This window comes from Lupinus angustifolius, chromosome LG05, assembly GCF_001865875.1.
Source record: "Lupinus angustifolius cultivar Tanjil chromosome LG05, LupAngTanjil_v1.0, whole genome shotgun sequence".
Taxonomy (NCBI): domain Eukaryota; kingdom Viridiplantae; phylum Streptophyta; class Magnoliopsida; order Fabales; family Fabaceae; genus Lupinus; species Lupinus angustifolius.
In genome coordinates this window covers 3,141,546-3,160,139 of record NC_032013.1, presented here as the reverse complement: position 1 = coordinate 3,160,139, position 18,594 = coordinate 3,141,546, and the positions used below count along the sequence as shown (strand labels likewise).

Genomic DNA, 18,594 nt, shown 5'->3' with positions numbered 1-18,594 from the left:
TCCCAAAAAAATTATATAACCAATTGTATCTTCATCTTATAGATAAATAACTAATTATTTTGTTAATAAATATTGTTGTTCATAAAAATCAAATATTTGATTTTATGATCTATCTAGAAGTTTAATAATCTTACACGATTAGACCAACATTGTATTTATGAAACATATCTTAACAACTTCAAATAATCAATATATATGCAACAAAAGAATGATATAAAAAATTACTAAGAGGCAAAGATTTGGTACATGAGACAATTGAAAACCAAAATAAAATTGATAGAATAGAGTTACACAGGCAATTACAAAAATATATAATCCAACAACAATGAATAGTGAATGATGGAAGGAATTTTTTTTGCAAAATAATGAATGAATGAATAAAAAAGTTTGAGAATTTTGGGTGAAAATTTGGAATGAATTTTCTCTTCATATATTTCACTAAAAAGTCATTCAAAAGTAGTACTATCATTTTTTAGTAAATTATAAAAAACATTAAATACCAGTAGATTTGAAATCCTTAAAAACGGAATTATAATAATTAATAGCACAAAAAATATTTATATTATATAAAATTCAATTGACCACCAGATTTTTTATGTATTAAAATATGAGTGTGATATTAATACATAAAAAAACATAAAAATTTATATACAATTAATATATTATTTATTATTTTGTTTAATTACTTATAAAAATTTGAATAATAATTAAACGTGAATGAGAATAATCAGTATATCAAACTCATATCCCTAATATTATAAAATCTAAATACTACAAATTCAAGTCTCACTCACACAATTTCACCAACTTTCTCTAATTCTCCATTGATTCTTCCTTTCTCCAATGGCGGATTTTATGTCAAAAACTCTTATTGCTTTAGCACTCATAGCTTCATTCTTACTATGCTCCTCTCATGCTAAAGATTCAGATGTTCCTTTCATCGTTGTTCACAAGAAAGCCACCATCAACAAACTCAAATCTGGAACTGAAGGATTTTCTGTCACCATTGATATCTATAACCAAGGAACCTCGTATATCATCTTTTCTTTCTTCTTCATTATTATCTTATTGATATGTTTCATTTTATTGTTATTTTTTTAGATTTGAAATGGGTTATATATCCCAATTGTTTCATTTTCTTGCATGCCTTGTTTGGTTGATAGATTTTGAGTTTTTCTTTTTGTTATTCAATTTTATGAATTTCTTGGTTTGTTTTTTATGTGCTGATGAACGTAAAAAAAGTGCTTTTAAGAAGTTGATGAAAAGGGTAATCTTTGATTAACTAGGAAGATAAAATTGATCAATATAAATAATTTGCATCTTTCATTCTCTTTCATAACACTACATTGTAACTTTTGAGTTTATTCAAGTGTAAAATCTCACATTAGATATGAGGGGTTAAAGGGGATGAACGAAAGAGTTTATAAGTGTAAAAGACCCATGAGATCATTGTCTTAAGGTTTTGGTCCAAGACATGGTATATCACTTATAACTCTTCACTCTTCCCATGTCCCAGTAACAATGAAACTCTATGATAGTTGGAGGCTTCCAGGTTGCGATCCGATCTGATAGTCATCGTCATGTTTTCCCAACAATATGAAGTTAGCTAGTTTCTCCTAGGTTTTATCTTAAGAATTAAGAGGATTACTTTTGAGTTTTAATGAGGTAGAGTTGTACAAAAATAAATTATTAATGTGGAGTGACATATAAACATAGTGATATAAGTGACAATCTGAGAATGAATTTACATCAAAAGTTGGTGATCTTTCACTTAATTTATGTCTCCTATGACTCAAGTTTAATCTTTGATTTAATTACCTTATGACTTATGTTATGAATCAGAAAGAGAATATCATATCATGAAGTTTTCTTTTCTTTTCTATCTTTCTAGATTACCTGTTAATTTTTTCATATGATTTGTAGTGTACTTACTCTTTTTTTATAATGAAAGGACTGCATATGACATAAGTCTAGCTGATGAGAATTGGCCAAATGAGGCTTTTAAGCTAATCAGCGGAAGCACTTCAAAGTCTTGGGAAAAGCTTGATGCGTGAGTTTCATATTACTCATTACATTTTACTACTCAGTGTTTTAAATTGCGGTTGTGATTATGGTTGCGGTTGCTGCGATTGTGGTCATTGTGGCTATTGCGATGCGAATTGCAGGTGTTGTGGTGTGAATTATTTTGTGAGTAAAAAAATATTCTCGAAATCGATGTGGTTGCGTTGCAGCCTGATACGGTCACATCATTGTGATTCGGTGTCACACTGCAATTGCGGTGTGATACAGTTTCGGCGGTCATCGTAATTGCAATATTGCGTCCGTATCTCGTGATGCGGTCTGCAATTTGAATCACGGCTCTGCACCGATTTCTTCGTAGTTGCATTTTTATCACTATCTTTATACGAATAAATGATGCTATTTTCAGTGGTGGTGTTCTCTCCAACACATTCGAATTGGAGTCCAAAGAAAAGGGAGCATTTTCTGGTGAACCAGCTATCGTTAAGTTTCGTGTCGCCACAAAGGCTGATTTACAGGTTTATTATCTATCGGCGCTGCTACTTACAATCGTTTCTGATGCGGAAAGTTTTATTAACTTAATACTTTGTTTTTGTTAGGAGGCATACTCAAATCCCATAAAACCATTAGATATTCTTGGTGATAGAGTTCCTGAGAAGAAGTTTGAATGGGTATGTTTTCCGTGCAGCTCCAATTATATGAATCAATCTCAATTTACATGACCATTGCTTGTGTTGATTGATGTAATGGTTTTTTTTGTTTTCATGTAATCATCTTTTCTTGGACCCCGGAATTCTCAGGCTAAGGTATGAACAATTCTTTTATTCTCTTTGTCATAGCAATCTTTAATTTGCATATCATGAATCAAAACATTGTGTACCAAAGTTGATCTCATTCACCTTTTTGTTACAAATTTATCGATTCTCGGAATAGTTGATTCAATAAGTTGTATTGTGTGTCTAGCACAAAAATTAAAGTTCGTGTGTTTTCTGTACTTTTGACTATCATTGAGGAAAAGCATAGCTTATATATTGCTTTAAAGTGTTACATCATATTCTGATGTCATTACCTTAATCTCAAACATCTATTTTCCGCAGAGGTTGTTGCATAAGTTTGGACCTATAGTCTCAGTGTTCTTGATCGTTGTTCTGTTTGTGCAATTGATAATTTCTCCCTCAAAATCAAGCGCGAAAGGAAGCAAGAAGAGGCGTTAGAGAAAGAATGAGTTCGAGCATAGTCGAGGCTAGGGATTCCATGACAGATCTGAACTTGTTTTCAATTCTCACTATTAGCAGCATAGCTAGCAGATTAAACTTATGGATAATCTGATCTTGAGTCTATTTTGAATGCATTGTTTTTTATGTTTTGACGATCTTTAAGTTCCGTTGCCATATTGTGTTGTTTTTTCTTGTTCTTTTCCGTTTCCAGCCAAATTCAATGCCTCTTTTTGAAGTGTTTATACTATGCATTGTTTTAAATTATGGTATTGTTCGATCCATGTAACCGACCATACCTAGTGAGATAAAGGTTCGGTTGTTGGTCTTGCAATGCACTATAAAAAGTCATGAACAAGATGAAGATCCTAACTTGTGTGTAAAAATGAAAAATTAATGAACTCCTTATTAAAAGTGGTTGTCACAATCTGCATGAAGTTGCTGAAAACATAGGAACTATGCAAGGAAGAAAAAAATAATGGGGAAATAGTTCATAATATGGATATGATGAAGAAATGATTGCTCCTTTTTAGACAATACGGAAATATTTTTGTATGGTCACATAAGGTATGACCAAGGGTATCATCTCACCTTATGGTAAGAAACTAGTTTCTTTCGGGGTATGTGATTATTCCTTCCAACAAGTGTCGCTCACATAAATCGAATCACTTAACCTTTTGGACTATATGGGGATTTAGTAAGATCTTACACCATTAGACTAATGTTTTATTGGTAAATATAAATCAGTAGAGTTTTATTATTTCTAATTTTTTATACACATTTCCAAATTATATCAAACAATTAAATAAGGATAGCATGTCCCACAATTGGCATGAAACATTTTCCATTAAAGAAAGATTTTATGGCTCAACCTTTTGAGTTTAAGTGCATCATACTTCCCCTAAAGTAGCTTGTTTTTAGGAATATGATTAGTCCACTTTAATTGAATGTTTGGAATGATTAGATAGAGGGAGATGGAATGGAATAGATATAATTAAAGAGATGTTCCATTGTTTGAGAGTTGTTTTATCAATGGAATGAAACTTTTCTCCCCAATCTTTGAAATTATTTCCCATCTAATTTGGGATGAAGAAATGAATATTTTTTCCCTTTTCATTTCATTCCCCTAAAAGTCCTAAACATGGTCTAAAGGAAAGGGATGTGACATATCTACCAAAAATAACTAAATATCTAGGAGGTTGGTCTCACTATACACCTTCACTAGGTATCTAAGTTAATGGGCTTAAGATTAATGAATGATCAAATATGCATAGTTCTCATCAAGGATAAAACTTAGGTATTGTTTTTTGGGATATTTTTAGTGTTTTTTTTAATAAAAGCACAACACATGTTATATTTTAATTTGCAATTACACATTTCACAATCACAAACGCCAAAGAACATCACCGACATTTCCTCCTGTTTAGAAGTGACAATAGAAGGAGGACATTATCACGTGAGATGCTCAAAATGAAATATAGATGTATTTTAATGTCAGAAAAATACTTAATGATTAAATTTTTAACTTATTTATATTTTTTTGATCAATCATAAAATAATGATACATGGAGTGTTATGGGACAATACATGCGATAGAGCCTAAGCTCAACTATCAAAACAAAAAAAGAAACTAACAAATACTAAAAACATCACATAAAAACCTCATATAAATCATTTAGAGCAAGTCTAGTAAGCCACTTAGAAGAGAAGTGACACCATGATACCCAAATTCCCTATCAAACTCTACTTTGCCAACCTAACATTGCTAATGTGATACATGGGAATGACATTCCTGTCTAAAAATATGTGAATCCAAATTTAGTCTTCTTCACTACTAAGATACCAAAAATATAACAACATTTAGGATACTTCCTCCCTAATTTTTAAATAAATATTTAATGAACCAAACACTACCTAAAAGTGGGAAAGATGTAAACATATCCATCTTTCTTCATCCAATTTTCATCTATCACAACATGTATGTTTTAATGAAGCCTAATGTCTTTTGGTATTTTATCTTATTTCAAAGTTGTTAGTCCTTTATGTTTTTGAATTTATTTTGCTCATTTATCTATACTAATATATAAAGTCAAAACATGATTAAAAGACAAATATGTAATTGAACATATGGTATTTCTATGTTCCAATTTTTCTCTTTATTATATATAAATGTTTTTATGTTTGCCTTTGTAACATACAAGTTGCAAATAATTTTGTAACATACAAGTTGCAAATAATTTTGTAACATACACATCGTAAATAATTTTGCAATAATTGAATTCAAAATATGGTCATAAAATATCAAACTAATAATATAATTTTTAATAATAACACAATTCATTTTCATATTTCTATCACAAAATTTATAATATTATGTATACTTAATACAAAAAATGTGATATAATTCTCTAAAATGAAATATATAAAAGTTAATACTTAATAATAGAAAATAAGAATGTGAGTCGATAAATACAGATTACTCATCGGCACGCTAATTTTTATAAAAAAGATTTATTTTGATTCTTATCTAATAATTGTGCTAGTTTTCGTTATAATATTGTTGGTCTTTTCCCTTCAAAAAACGAGAATAATCTACTCATTTTCTCTCCATCGTTTTTCTTTCCCTTTCTTTTTATTAATACTAGTATAGATAAGGTAAGATGATGGCTAATATGTTGGTGTTGATTACACATAATTATAATGTTTTTTTTTGTAGAAATTAAAAAGTATTAAAGGCAAAATAGGAAAGCAAAACTTACACTATAATAATAATTATATTATGTTTTCTCTTTATCATAGTATAGATATAGATACAGATATATCGGTTTATCGTACTCCATCGCATATAGTAATGTCTTCCCTCCTTTCAACAGCATATCACAACTGTAATACACCTTTCCACCAAAAATAAACTTTGATAGCTATAAACTATCATATTAGACTTCTTAAATATAAACGTGTCTACAAAAGTAAATATATTAGAATAATGTAAATCAGCCATCAAAGTATTTAGTAGATTGAATTGCAATACATATTAAATGAAATAAAATAGATCTATCTTTTTTACTCTTAATAATAACAGTGGAGAACTATTTTGGTAATTCAAAATTTTAATGTTTACTGATTTCTAAAAAATTGCAAAACTTAAAATCATTTAAAAAACATCAAATTAGTCTCTTTTTTTAGCTGACTCACATTCATGATATGCTAATTTAGAATTTTACTTGTTTGGGAATCAAATTAATACACACCAAAAATATTCACTCCAATAATAAATATATACCTTTTTTAATACTATCAAATATTTGTTTTACATTTTTAGATAAATAATTAATCACTTTCAAATATATAATTATCTCTTTCAACAAATCTCATTTTTAGTAAGTGACAGTGAATCTATCCGTCAAAAGTGATTGTAAAAAGAAAGATCTAACTCTTATGGAGACGTGGCATGAGATTATTGGAAACAGAAACTTCATCTATAAATCTGTCTTGTCTTCTCAAAATCCCAATTCTTTACAATTTCAATCATAGTGAAGAGTCAAATGAGTAATTTCGAACGAGCACCACAAGAACCATACCCTCCTCCAGGTACTTCAATTCAAACACTAAATTAACAACATAATATTAATTCTCATCCTTTATATATCATTTCCCTCTTTCTTTCAATTTCAATTTCAATCCCAAAGTATTGTAAGGTTCACTAGATCGGATGACCAAAAAATCAGAAGAGATATTTGTTAAGAAGAACAGTCACACATTTAAAAAATGATTCCTTTCTTATAGGGTACCAGTGGTGTACCAAAAATTTCAATCCAATTCTTGATTTTTTCTTCATTTTTTATGAGATTGATGAATTGAATTATTTATTGCTACAGGGTATGGATCTCCTCCTTACCCACCACCGCAACCGGGTTACCCATCAGGTCCGCCGCATGAAGGGTACCCTCCTCCGCCTCCACCACCTGGCTATACCGGGTACCCTCCTCCACTGCCTCCACAGCATCACCGTCAGCATGGGTACCAAGGTTATTTCAATAATGGGTATCCACCTCCACAGCCTCAACCCCATTTTAACCACCATCATCACGATGATCATCACCACCACCATCACCATCATGATGATGACGACGTGTGTTGCTTTTCATTCTTGAGAGGATGGTACGCTTTTTCTTTCTTTCACGGTTCTGAAAAGTTAATCTTTTTTTATCTAAGTAGCTTAATTGAATAAGTGATTCTACTAATTACAAAACCGGGTGAAGATATTGAGAATTCCTATTTTGGACATGAAAACATTGGTTAAGCCATCAACTACTTGGTGAACAGATTTTGTTGTATGATTAAGAGTATTCCTTATCTTATGGTACAGAATTGATCTTTTTAGGGTACAAATTCTAAGTGATTGAACTTTTAACCTTTTAATCTATTTGAGTATCCAACAAGTCTTATATTATTAGATCACTGCATTGTTGGTATTAATAAATTTAACATGGACTAGGAAAATAGATAGCAATTTCACAAGTTAACATTTTATTATGTATATATAAAAAGTGGCTTCTTTTATAGTTTAAAATTTGTGATTGTATATTAAGTTTATATCTTGTATGACAAATGAGTGTAATATGTATGCATGGTAGTATAAAGATTTATACATAGTTAGTGTATTATTCATATTTTATTTGTATTAAATTTTTTTTCTATTTTAAAGTCAATGATAATTGAAAATGAATATTGAATAATATAATGACAATGTAATCTTTGTATCTTAGAATTTTTTAAAATGTATCATATCTCTGTACTTATGTCATATCATATATGTGTCTTGTATTGTATTCATGCTTCCAAGTTGATGACCCTAACACATTCGTATTTGATTTATAAGTTGATTTTTTTAATCATAAGCATTGCTTTGATATGCCAATTTCTATTGTTGACTGGCTTAGCAAATCAATTGAAAAGGAAAAACTGTTTAACTTAATTGCTTAGTGTATTGTGCAGTCAACCAATTTGTATTTATAATATGAGAATCCCTTACCTTTAGGAGAACAAAATCATAAGAAACATACCTAATATAATAAATACAATATCATCTAATTAATGTCAAGAATATAAATACTCCCTTTCAAGTTGGCGTATATATGTTGAATACATCCAGTTTGTCACATATATATGATATTATTTATTGGACCTCCAAGAGATTTAGTGAAAATATCTGTCAATTGTCACTTAGTAAACAAATTGTGTAGTTTCAATGATATGAAGATGTTTAGATTAAGAATACCCTTTTGTTGTTGTTTATGAGGGCAAGCATATTGATGCCACTAGAAGTCATAAAATTATTGAAGGGAGCATAAAAAATATTGCTTTTCATTGCCACTTCCTTAATGTGCAGAAATCATCTATGGCCTAATAGTTTCCTATAGAAACTTTTTTTATTTCAATTTGAGACATCAACTTTTTGTAAGTTGAAATAAAGAGTTGCATGAAATCTTTGTCTCAATATTCTATATACCTCATGCTTATTTATATAATGTTTACTTAAAGATCAAGATTCATCCATTTACCTATGCAGTTTGGCAGCTCTTTGTTGCTGTTGTGTGCTAGAGGAGTGTTGTTGCTGTTTTTGATTATCATATTCAACAACAAATAAAGTCCTTTCTTCAGTTTGGTGCACTTGTTCTAGCTTTCTACACAAACCTTGCTCCAATTTGTGGTTTATAGTGCATTCATAAGTCTGTGTTATTCTTGTAGCTTTTGGTCTTTCCCTATAAACCCAAAATACTGTGTTGTTGGTAGGTTGTATGATTTGGTCTTTGAAAGTTTCTTTTTATGAATACTATTGAAACTGGTTCTTTCATTGGTATAGCAACCAATGATATGGTAATATATTTATAATAATGTTATGTTATGTTATTGTCATCTTTACAAATCAATATTATTATCATCAGTTTATACTTATAATAACTATGGTCATTTTTTCCTGGAGGACTAGGAAGGACAATGAAATTAGGATTAGATAATTTTGTTCCATGCATTTATTAACTGATATCATTTGAAGTAACTTAGTGGTAATGACTAAATGAAATGTATGTGACTACAAGTTGCTAAGTGTCACAGGTTCGTAGTTGGAGCTCTCTTCTAAGTAAATAAAATATTATAGAGATATTTAGCGTAAAGAGTGACACACTTACCAAAGTCATAGGGTAGAGAGGTCGTGTGTTAAAAACGAGGGTGTTACATTAAAAGTAATATTAAGATTTATATAATACAATTAAAAAATTATGTGCATTTGATTGATTTTGTATGGCATGCCTTAATTTTTGGCTACGCGGCCTTTTTGAGAGTTGCCACCACATCTTTTACAGTTAAAACGTGGAAAACTCGAATAAAGCTCTCAATTAGGATAAAATGGTCTTTCAAATTAGAGTTATGAGCTCAGGAGTCGATTACGGATCAGAGAAGTTATTAGCACTTTGACCGACCGTAATAAAATGGTACCTAACTATTTCCATGAATTAAATACCATTAATTTATTAAAATTAAAATTACTAAAACAATTTTTATTTTTGTGTTCACGAAGATTAAATATTGCTCTATATATCTCTAAATGTTTTAGGGAATCAAGATTACGTAGTTTTAGGTTTTAAAATGATTTGTTGATAAAATAATTATCTCTTAAAAAAAAGGTGAAACAGTAGAAAAACGTTTGTGTGAAAGCATGACTTGAAATGAGGACAAAAGTATTACCACGACATATCTCTATCCTTTGATTCTCCAAAAAGTTATAAATTTTTTATAAGCACTAATAATATTGTGTGAAAGCATGTTTTTTGAATCAAATAGTTTTTATTAAAAGTTATTTTAATTTTAAAAAACGTTTTGACTTTTTTATTAATGACAGAAAATTTCTTTTTACTTAATAGAAAATCATAAGAAATTTTGTTGATTTGCTAACTATATTAAATGAACTTTTATCCTTATTTATTATTTCTATTTATCCATGAAAATAATTTATTTTTATTTTCTAAGAAATTTATTTAATACCTATTGTCCTAAAAAATAATAATTTAAATATTGATTAAATAGGGTTGTTACTATTTTAAAAAAAATAAAATTGCATTAAAAAACAAAATAAAAAAGAGAATTAAACCTAGGTCGGCTTTAATCGTGTGTGGGCAGGAGCATAGTTGCCACTAACGTGTCACACGAGCATAGGCAGAAACACTTTAGTTGGACGGAAAGAGACACGTAGTCGTTCCAGGTTGACTGAAAATGTGGGTTCACATAGTCCGGGATATGCTGGACTACACTGAATTAAATACCAAGAGGGGAAGTGGTGATCCTCTGCATGCGCTATAAATGGCAAAATGGGCTAAGGCCGCGGACCGACCTGCATAGCTCACACATTTTTGTGGACAAGACATACAAAATTTACCTTTTTGCCCATTCCGCCTGGTTCGTTTGTCCGCGGGCTTGATGTAATAAAAAGAAGAAATTTTCAAATAAAATATTATGTAATGTGATTTAATATCTTAAAAAAGTTATAATGTAGTATGGTTTGTTCAACTTCATATAAAATATCAAAGTTTTTTTATAAAAAAAATTCTTCAACTACTTTATTTAATTTTTTTCTATTTTATTGTATTGATTTCTTTTTATATTTCTTATCAATGTCTGCTGGCCATCCGTATGCTTGATAGTCGGTTTTAAAATGGGCAATGCATGCCATTTTGCTCGTTAAGGTAATGCGGCCATGCTTGCGCCCACATAATATATTGGAGGGAATGACGAAACAGGTTGGACGACCCATTTTGCCATGTCCAGCGGACGGGTCTATGAGGAGGGAGTTATACTCGACTGCATGTCGCGACTAGGTTCGTCCAATGACTAGTCAATTTGGCAGTCAGTAGATCCAACGGTGATAAAGACGGGAACATACTGCTTTTGATGTGCACACCTGCACTAGATCACACAATTTTTTTCTTTTTTTCTCCACTTTCTCTACACAGTTCCCCATGTAAGTCACTTTTGTTTTTTTCTCTTTCTCTCTACTCGTTTCCTCTTTTGAATTTTTCTCTCAACCTAATCCACCTTATTTATGGAAAAAGATTACACTAAGAGCATCAATAATAATTATTCTTAAGATTGTTCTTAATAGAATAAAAATATTATTAGTATGTTCTCCACTGTGATATTCTTATTTCTTGAGTTTTATTCTTAAATAAGAACAATTCTTGATAATGAGATATGACATTTATGTGTTATGATATACTTTATCTATTTTATACATTTTATTTATCTTTTAATTTACTATGTTATAATTTCTATTATATTTTGAAATTATATTTAATGTATTTTAATTAATGCAATATTTTGTTTTATTTATTGGTGTCCACTTATTTTATTTTTATAATTTACAACACAAATTTATAACAATTTTTAATTAATTAATAAATAATTATTATTAATAATTTGTTATATTTATTATAAAATATAAAAAAGTGGGATAGGTTGTGGGACCCAAATAAGAATAAGAATGATGTTTGTCATTGTGAAGAAAAAATATATGTTGTTCTTATTTCATAGAAAATTGTAATAAATTATAAAATAATGTGTGAAACTCGAATAAGAATAAAAAATTTGTTTGCTATCGGAGATGCTCTAACCTAATCCTAAAATTGAGCTACCTGAAATATTAAAGATAAAATTGACCACCCAATTTCAGGAATTTTAACAATTCAGATTTGACTACACTTTTTTATTTTTATTTTTCTAAACTAATAAATAAAAGACATAAAAGTAAATAAAAATAGTTTTAATTATCTTCTTTTTATTTTACAATATAATTTCGAAAAAAAATAAAATTACTTTTTGTGTGTGCTTATTTTAGGATAAAATGGTATGGATTTCTAAAAACTCATTTGTAATTGGATCTTTCTTTTTTTATTTTGATTAATGTTTTTTAAAAGATATAGGTTTCCAAAACCTATTTATTAAATTATTTTTTAGAAAATCATTTTGTCTATTTTTTTTTGAAAAAGTAATTATTTTGAACTTTTCCTGTGGATAAAAATGGGTTTCAGACTGTCCTACAATACAAATGGTTCTACTTCTACACCATTAAAAAGGTAATGTCGTAAATAACGGCACAATTATAATTATAGATGCATGAGTTATGCCATTAGATTGCAATAACAATTAGATGCAACTAAAACGTATTCCTTCATGTAAGTTTAATTTATAAATTACATGTTTTTGGATGAAAATATGATATTCACAAAGATGTGACAAAGTGAAGTTATTTAAATCTTTCAGCAAGGATAAGATTGACAAACGGAACATACAAATAAAAGGAAGAACGTGGTAAATTACTAAATTGACAAATTGGTATATGATATTTTGGAATCAGTTGGACTAAATCATTTTTTTGGATAAAGTTAATTAACTTCTTTTTGTAATAAAATGAATATAATATGATATATCTCTTTTAACATGCAGATCCAATAAACACTCTAGAATAGAATGACAATAGTTTATACGATATCAATGCCTACCTACTATATTTGAAATAATATAAAATATGAATAAATTAGAATAATGTTAACTACAATATTAAATTTAGTTTTTCAAATAGTAGAGTTGTATTAATGATGTAAATGGCATTGATCATATTCATAAGACAATCACTAATAAGGGGTTGATATACACATACATTATGTCTTTACCCATAGATAAAGAAATATTATTGATTAAAATAACCTAACCAATCAAAAAGTATATAGGTAAGTAGTGGCGGAGCTTGGAAGGGACGGGTGGGGCAGCTGCCCCATGGATTTTTTTTTTTAAATTGTTTTAAATATTTTTTTTTTACCTTTTTCCTATGGGAACACGTATGATGTCCCACAAAGTGTGCCACTCCATGTGTCACTTGATATATTTAGTCCGAAAACACGTAATTATTAAATTTTTAAATTATAAAATGTGACACATGGAGTCTTACACACTTTTTGGAGTAGATGTATTCCTTTTACCTACACATGAATGACGTCTTTTAAGGATATACTAGTTGGAGCTCACATATTTCTTTAATTTGTAGTTTGACAAATAAATATAGTGCAACTTGTATGGCTCTTTTAAAAGTTATACATGACTGATTAAATTCTCTTACACGTTTAAATGTTGATGTTGCTTATAATAACATGACTTCATTTGAGTTCATAAAGATTTTATACTTGATGAAAGAAATTATGTATGTATTCATAATATATACCTAAAAATACCTATTAGTCATTTAATATGGATAATATATATTTTTTAGTCCAAAATTTCTATTTAATAAGTAATGAAGATTAGTTTGAGATCTCAATATCAACATTTTATTCTTGGCCTAGTTAGTCATTCAAGTTTGAAAATTTTCTACTATATGTTGTTAGTCATATATTGCATTATCAAGTAATTCGTCTTATTTTATCTATTGTGGTTCAACTACTATATAAGTATCATTTCGGCAATGAAATCAACTAAACAAAATTACATAGTAACATAGAAGATGAATTTCTTGTACACAACATAGTGATTTATATTGAAAAAGAAATAGTTGAAAATTTTATCTCTGGTCTCATAATGTATGTTTCTTTATATTTTTGTATTCAATTAATTTTAATTATAAATTGTAATTAAATATCATTACCCCTCCTAATATTTTGATCAAGATCTTGCCATTGTAGATAAGTAATTACATTTCATATGGGTTTTGCATATTTCAATGTTTTTTATTCTGTTTTAAGGGATACACTTCAATAAAAACATGGATGTAAAAAATGATTATACATGCAAGTTAAAGAAATTTGCACATGGGAAATACATACATAAATAAGGCAATGTAATCTATCTATTTATTTACTATATAGAAAAAAACTCTTGTCACATTAGTTAGGACAGGTGTCCGTACTTTATGTAAAATTTTCCCTCTAAAAGCTCTCTACCTCTTAGTGTACAGTTTCACACATAAGATGAAAAATACCACTTGTTAGAAATTTCTGATGATTGGTGAAATATCAATACTAGGATCTTGAATCTCATAATTCTCAAAGAGTAAGTTTTTTAAACTTATTCCTCATCCTAACCATCAATTTTATGAACATCTAATGGTTTATCTTTAATAACTAATTCAAATCATTCGATTTTCCTAGAATTGATCTTGGAGTATGTGGATCCCTCCCCATAAAACAATTGATACAAAGTCATACATGAATTCATGTTCTCTCATATACTCCTTTGATATACCTTTTGAGAGAGTTTTGATATGATTTTCCTCAACCAAATCCTTAATTCCTTTTGGGACTTCACTTTTTTCTCTGATGGGGAGATTTGAAAACTATTTGTGATTTGGTGTCTCGGGGACCATAATCGTTCCTTATATGTTAACTTATACAGTTTTCATTATCTCCTATAGGTCAACTATTTAGGTATCCACTCATTAAGCCCATAATTGTCATCAATTTTAGAAGTCTTATAGTTTGTCAATAATTAAATTATTTGTTTTGTTGCCCAAAATAAATATATTACTATATAAAAAAAAACTATTGTCACATTAGTTAGGATATGTGTCATTATTAAATAATAATACATTCATAACTTCACCAATTCATTAGGTCCCATTAATTTCGTGGATGCATAGAGAATTGTTTATAATGATTTGAGTAACTATTATATTATTTGTGTTCATGTTTATAATAAAGTTAGATTTATTTTTTCTGCTGGTTTACAACATATTATTATTTAGTCTAACTAATATTTATGTTTTCCAAGTAAGATATAGTAGTATATGTTTAATATGTGTGTTTTAATTAAATTATTCTGAAGATATAATAACTTTTAATTTAAAAATTGAAGATATATTTTTAAAATGAGCATTATCGAATGGTGTAGTGTAATTTAATCAATTAAATATGTTTCACTAAAATTTAGAGTATCTAATATATTTTTGATATATGCAAAATTATAACAAGAAAAGTTGTGAAACCATAAAGTATTAAAATTAGTATCGTAAAACTCGGTCATTCAAAATCATTTATAGTGTAAGATGCTCATACTACATTAATATTCAAATATATGATAAAGAAATAAATTGACACTAATTTTTAAAAATGTATAAGGATAAAATTGATTTTATAGGCCCCTAAATTTTAATCAGACTCCATAAATCACTCTTCATGAGGCCCATCAAACATATTAAATTTAAAAACGTTATTTTGATGGATGCATGTAGAATTGTTTATAATTCTTTGAGTATCTATTATTCTTTGTGTTCATGATAAGGAAATAATTTGATATTAATTAGAGATTCTTCTTTTATTACTCTCCCTTTTCGCTTCCAGACCTCTTCATCTCTTCGTTTCTTGGTTACAGAAAACCAACACTTCATTCTTATATATTGTTAATAGTTTACTTTATTTTTTTCGTAATACTAAGAGTATACTCTCACCATTTTGGATAAGGAACTAATCTCTTTTGGAGTGTATAATTGTCCCCCTCAATAAGTTTTGCTCCCAAGAATTAAATCTTTGACCTTATGGACATCTTGGGGATCTAGTAGGGCCTTACACCACTAGGTCAACATCTTGTTTGTAGCTTACTTTATTTTTAACAATATTACATATAAAATGATACGTAGAGACAATTTCATTGAAGAGATCAATGTTGTCAAAGATACTTGGAAGCTTAAGGTCAGAATTATAAGTCTTTGGCGTGTGGATAGATCGTCGGCGCCTTCATGGGTGAAAATCTAGTTTCATGATTCTATGTTTTTGACCTATTAAACCATTTATATGTATATACATCATTGTTTTTGCTCTGTAAATTAGGGTGACAAGATACAAGTTATTGTCAATAATGACCATATTTCTCAATGGGAGCCTCAACTCCAAGATGGTCAGAGTTATATTGATGAGAACTTTGATATTGCTATCAATGAAGGACAATATAGATGTTCTAATCACATTTTCATGTTAATATTCCAAAAGGGGACCATAATGAAGAACAAACAATTGTCAGAAATTCCTCCTTATATCTACCAGTTCACTGCAATTGAGGACATCTTTAGTGGCTTAAAACATGAGTGGTAGTAACTCCATTGAGGATGTCATCAAATGTAGTGAATTAGTAAATATAAGGAGAAATCTCTAACAGTTGTTTGTTCTTTATTATGGTCAACTTTTGAAATATTATCTTCAAAGAGTAATTCAAACTTATATCTTGTCCTTCATTGGTAATAATATCAAAGTTCCCATAATGTAACTTCGACCCTCTTGGAGTTGAAACTCCCATTAAGAAATATGGTAATTTTTGACAATAGCTTCCATCTTGTCATCCTAATTACAGAGAAAAATAATGATGTATATATATATAAATGATTTAATAGGTAAAAAAGATAGAGTCGTGAAAATCATTTCTAAGGATGACGCCGACGATTTGTCCACACGCCAAAAACCAATAATTCTCACCTTAAGCTTCCAAGTATCTTTGACAGCATTAATCTCTTCAATGAAATTGACTCTAGTATCATTTTATCTATAATATTTTTAAAAGTAAAATAAACTATTAACAATATAGGAGAACAAAGTATTGGTTTTCTGGAACCAATAAAGGGAGAGATGAATAGGTATAAAAACAAAAAGAGGTAGTAAAAGGGAATCAAATATTGTTATGGACTATTCATTTAAATCATTCAATCTCAAATCAGAAATAAACCTTATACATCTTTAAAAATTAATACAAATTTATTTTCTTATTATGAATAGTTACTCACATCATTGTAAACACAAAAAATAATAATTACTCACATCATTATAAACAATTCTCTATGACTCCACAAAATTAACGTTTTTGATGAGCCACTTCAAGAGTGATTTCTGGAGTCTGATTAAAATCTTTGAGCTTGCCAAGCAAATTTGATCCTTATACGTTTTTTTAAAATTAATACCAATTTATTTTCTTATCATATCTTTAAACATTAATCTGATATGAGTATCTTACACCATAAATGATTTTGAACAACTGGGTTTTATGATACTAATTTTAGTACTTTAAGGTTTCACAACTTCTCTTGTTACAATTTTACATAGATCAAAAAAATATTAGATACTCTAAATTTTAGTGAAATATTTTTGATTCATTCAATTATACGACACCCTTCTATAATTCTCATTTTTAAAATCTATCTTCCAATTTTTAAATTACAAGTTATTCTGTCTTCAGAATAATTTAATTAAAACACACGTACTAATCATATACTACTATATCTCACAAGGGAAAACATAAATATTAGTTAGACTAAACAATAATATATTATAAACTATCAGGAAAAATAAATCTCACTCTATCCTAAATATAAATATAAAGAATAATATAATAGTTACTCAAATCATTATAAATAAATCTCTATGTATCCACAAAATTAACAGAACCTCAAGAATTGAAGTTATAAATGAGTTATTACTTAATAATTAGGTATTGTTTAATTGAAACAAATAGTAAATGAGGGTTTTCATCTTATGTGTGAGGTTGCGCACTAAGAGGTATGAAGCTTTAATAGGGAATATTTTTGCGTAAGGCGCTAACACATGTCCCTAAGACCCTAACCAACGTGACAAAAGTTTTTTGTTATATAGTAAATAGATTGATATCTTTCATTCACTTTAGTATATATTTACATATATGCACTTGCGTACCTTTGTCGATAGTTGTTCATTCCAATTGATTTGTTTAATATTATTTTCAGATGTCATCTGAGAGTTTATTGACATAGAGATGAGCCAGTCAGAATCAGCGCCAAAGAAGGTTATCTTCACCATGCGAGACTAAAAGTCATCTTCATAATGAAAAAGCTATAACATTAGTTGTACATTGTGTGGTGTATTTGCATCACAACTGCTAAAATATGAAGAGGAAAGTTCGATCCAATAGTTGTCATACCCACCATTGCAAATATCCTAGAAGCTAAAGGTGATATTACTTTCTCTTTGTGTTCTTATTTATTTTTGTGCATACAATTCAAAGCTCTTCATAAATGACAACAACATTCATAAAATTCAAGTTTTCACTAACATGTAACATTTCAATGTTGGTTGAATTCTCTTTATTATTGTTACATAGTGAACCTATGTAATATGTCTACTTTGTTGTGACTTTCTAAAATTGTTGCTTGGGCTATGGAAAATCTTATGAATCATATAGTTAACGCATGAGTCAAACATCTTCATGCTCTTAGGGGGTCTTAAGACAAGTTTTTTCGTAATGCAATTGGCAAAATAATTTTTGAATTAATCCAACTTGATCACTTATGAAACTTCTGTTTTTA

General features: G+C 28.8%; 2 protein-coding genes across 6 annotated transcripts; both read left to right on the top strand.

Annotated features, from left to right (window-relative positions):
* Positions 771-3,402, top strand: LOC109347491 (translocon-associated protein subunit beta-like). 2 transcript variants are annotated; one of them, XM_019587373.1, is made up of 6 exons: positions 772-1,031; positions 1,952-2,050; positions 2,429-2,537; positions 2,619-2,690; positions 2,820-2,825; positions 3,117-3,402. In XM_019587373.1, exons 1-6 carry the CDS (start codon positions 844-846, stop codon positions 3,231-3,233), a joined length of 591 nt encoding a protein of 196 aa, XP_019442918.1. In that variant the 5' UTR covers positions 772-843; the 3' UTR covers positions 3,234-3,402. The 2 variants fall into 2 exon arrangements, with proteins under 2 accessions (XP_019442919.1, XP_019442918.1); XM_019587374.1 differs by lacking the exon at positions 2,820-2,825 and having other exon boundaries at positions 771-1,031.
* On the top strand, positions 6,713-9,119 carry LOC109347490 (cysteine-rich and transmembrane domain-containing protein B-like). Of its 4 annotated transcripts, XR_002107607.1 has the most exons (4): positions 6,743-6,822; positions 7,101-7,394; positions 8,806-8,910; positions 8,976-9,119. XR_002107607.1 is itself a non-coding variant. In XM_019587372.1 (3 exons), the coding sequence occupies exons 1-3, from the start codon at positions 6,779-6,781 to the stop codon at positions 8,858-8,860; spliced, it is 384 nt and encodes a 127-aa protein (XP_019442917.1). In that variant the 5' UTR covers positions 6,713-6,778; the 3' UTR covers positions 8,861-9,119. The 4 variants fall into 4 exon arrangements, 3 of the variants coding, with proteins under 3 accessions (XP_019442917.1, XP_019442916.1, XP_019442915.1); XM_019587372.1 differs by having other exon boundaries at positions 6,713-6,824; positions 7,112-7,394; positions 8,806-9,119; XM_019587371.1 differs by having other exon boundaries at positions 6,718-6,822; positions 7,104-7,394; positions 8,806-9,119.

Excerpts from the sequence above, each read along its gene's own strand:
- LOC109347491 (XM_019587373.1), top strand. The coding sequence starts at position 844 with ATGGCGGATTTTATGTCAAAAACTCTTATTGCTTTAGCACTCATAGCT. Across the intron at positions 1,032-1,951 it reads ATCTATAACCAAGGAACCTC|GACTGCATATGACATAAGTC; the intron begins GTATATCATCTT and ends TTATAATGAAAG. Across the intron at positions 2,538-2,618 it reads CCACAAAGGCTGATTTACAG|GAGGCATACTCAAATCCCAT; the intron begins GTTTATTATCTA and ends TGTTTTTGTTAG.
- LOC109347490 (XM_019587370.1), top strand. The coding sequence starts at position 6,779 with ATGAGTAATTTCGAACGAGCACCACAAGAACCATACCCTCCTCC. Across the intron at positions 6,823-7,100 it reads CAAGAACCATACCCTCCTCC|TATTGCTACAGGGTATGGAT; the intron begins AGGTACTTCAAT and ends AATTGAATTATT. Across the intron at positions 7,395-8,805 it reads TTTTCATTCTTGAGAGGATG|TTTGGCAGCTCTTTGTTGCT; the intron begins GTACGCTTTTTC and ends TTACCTATGCAG.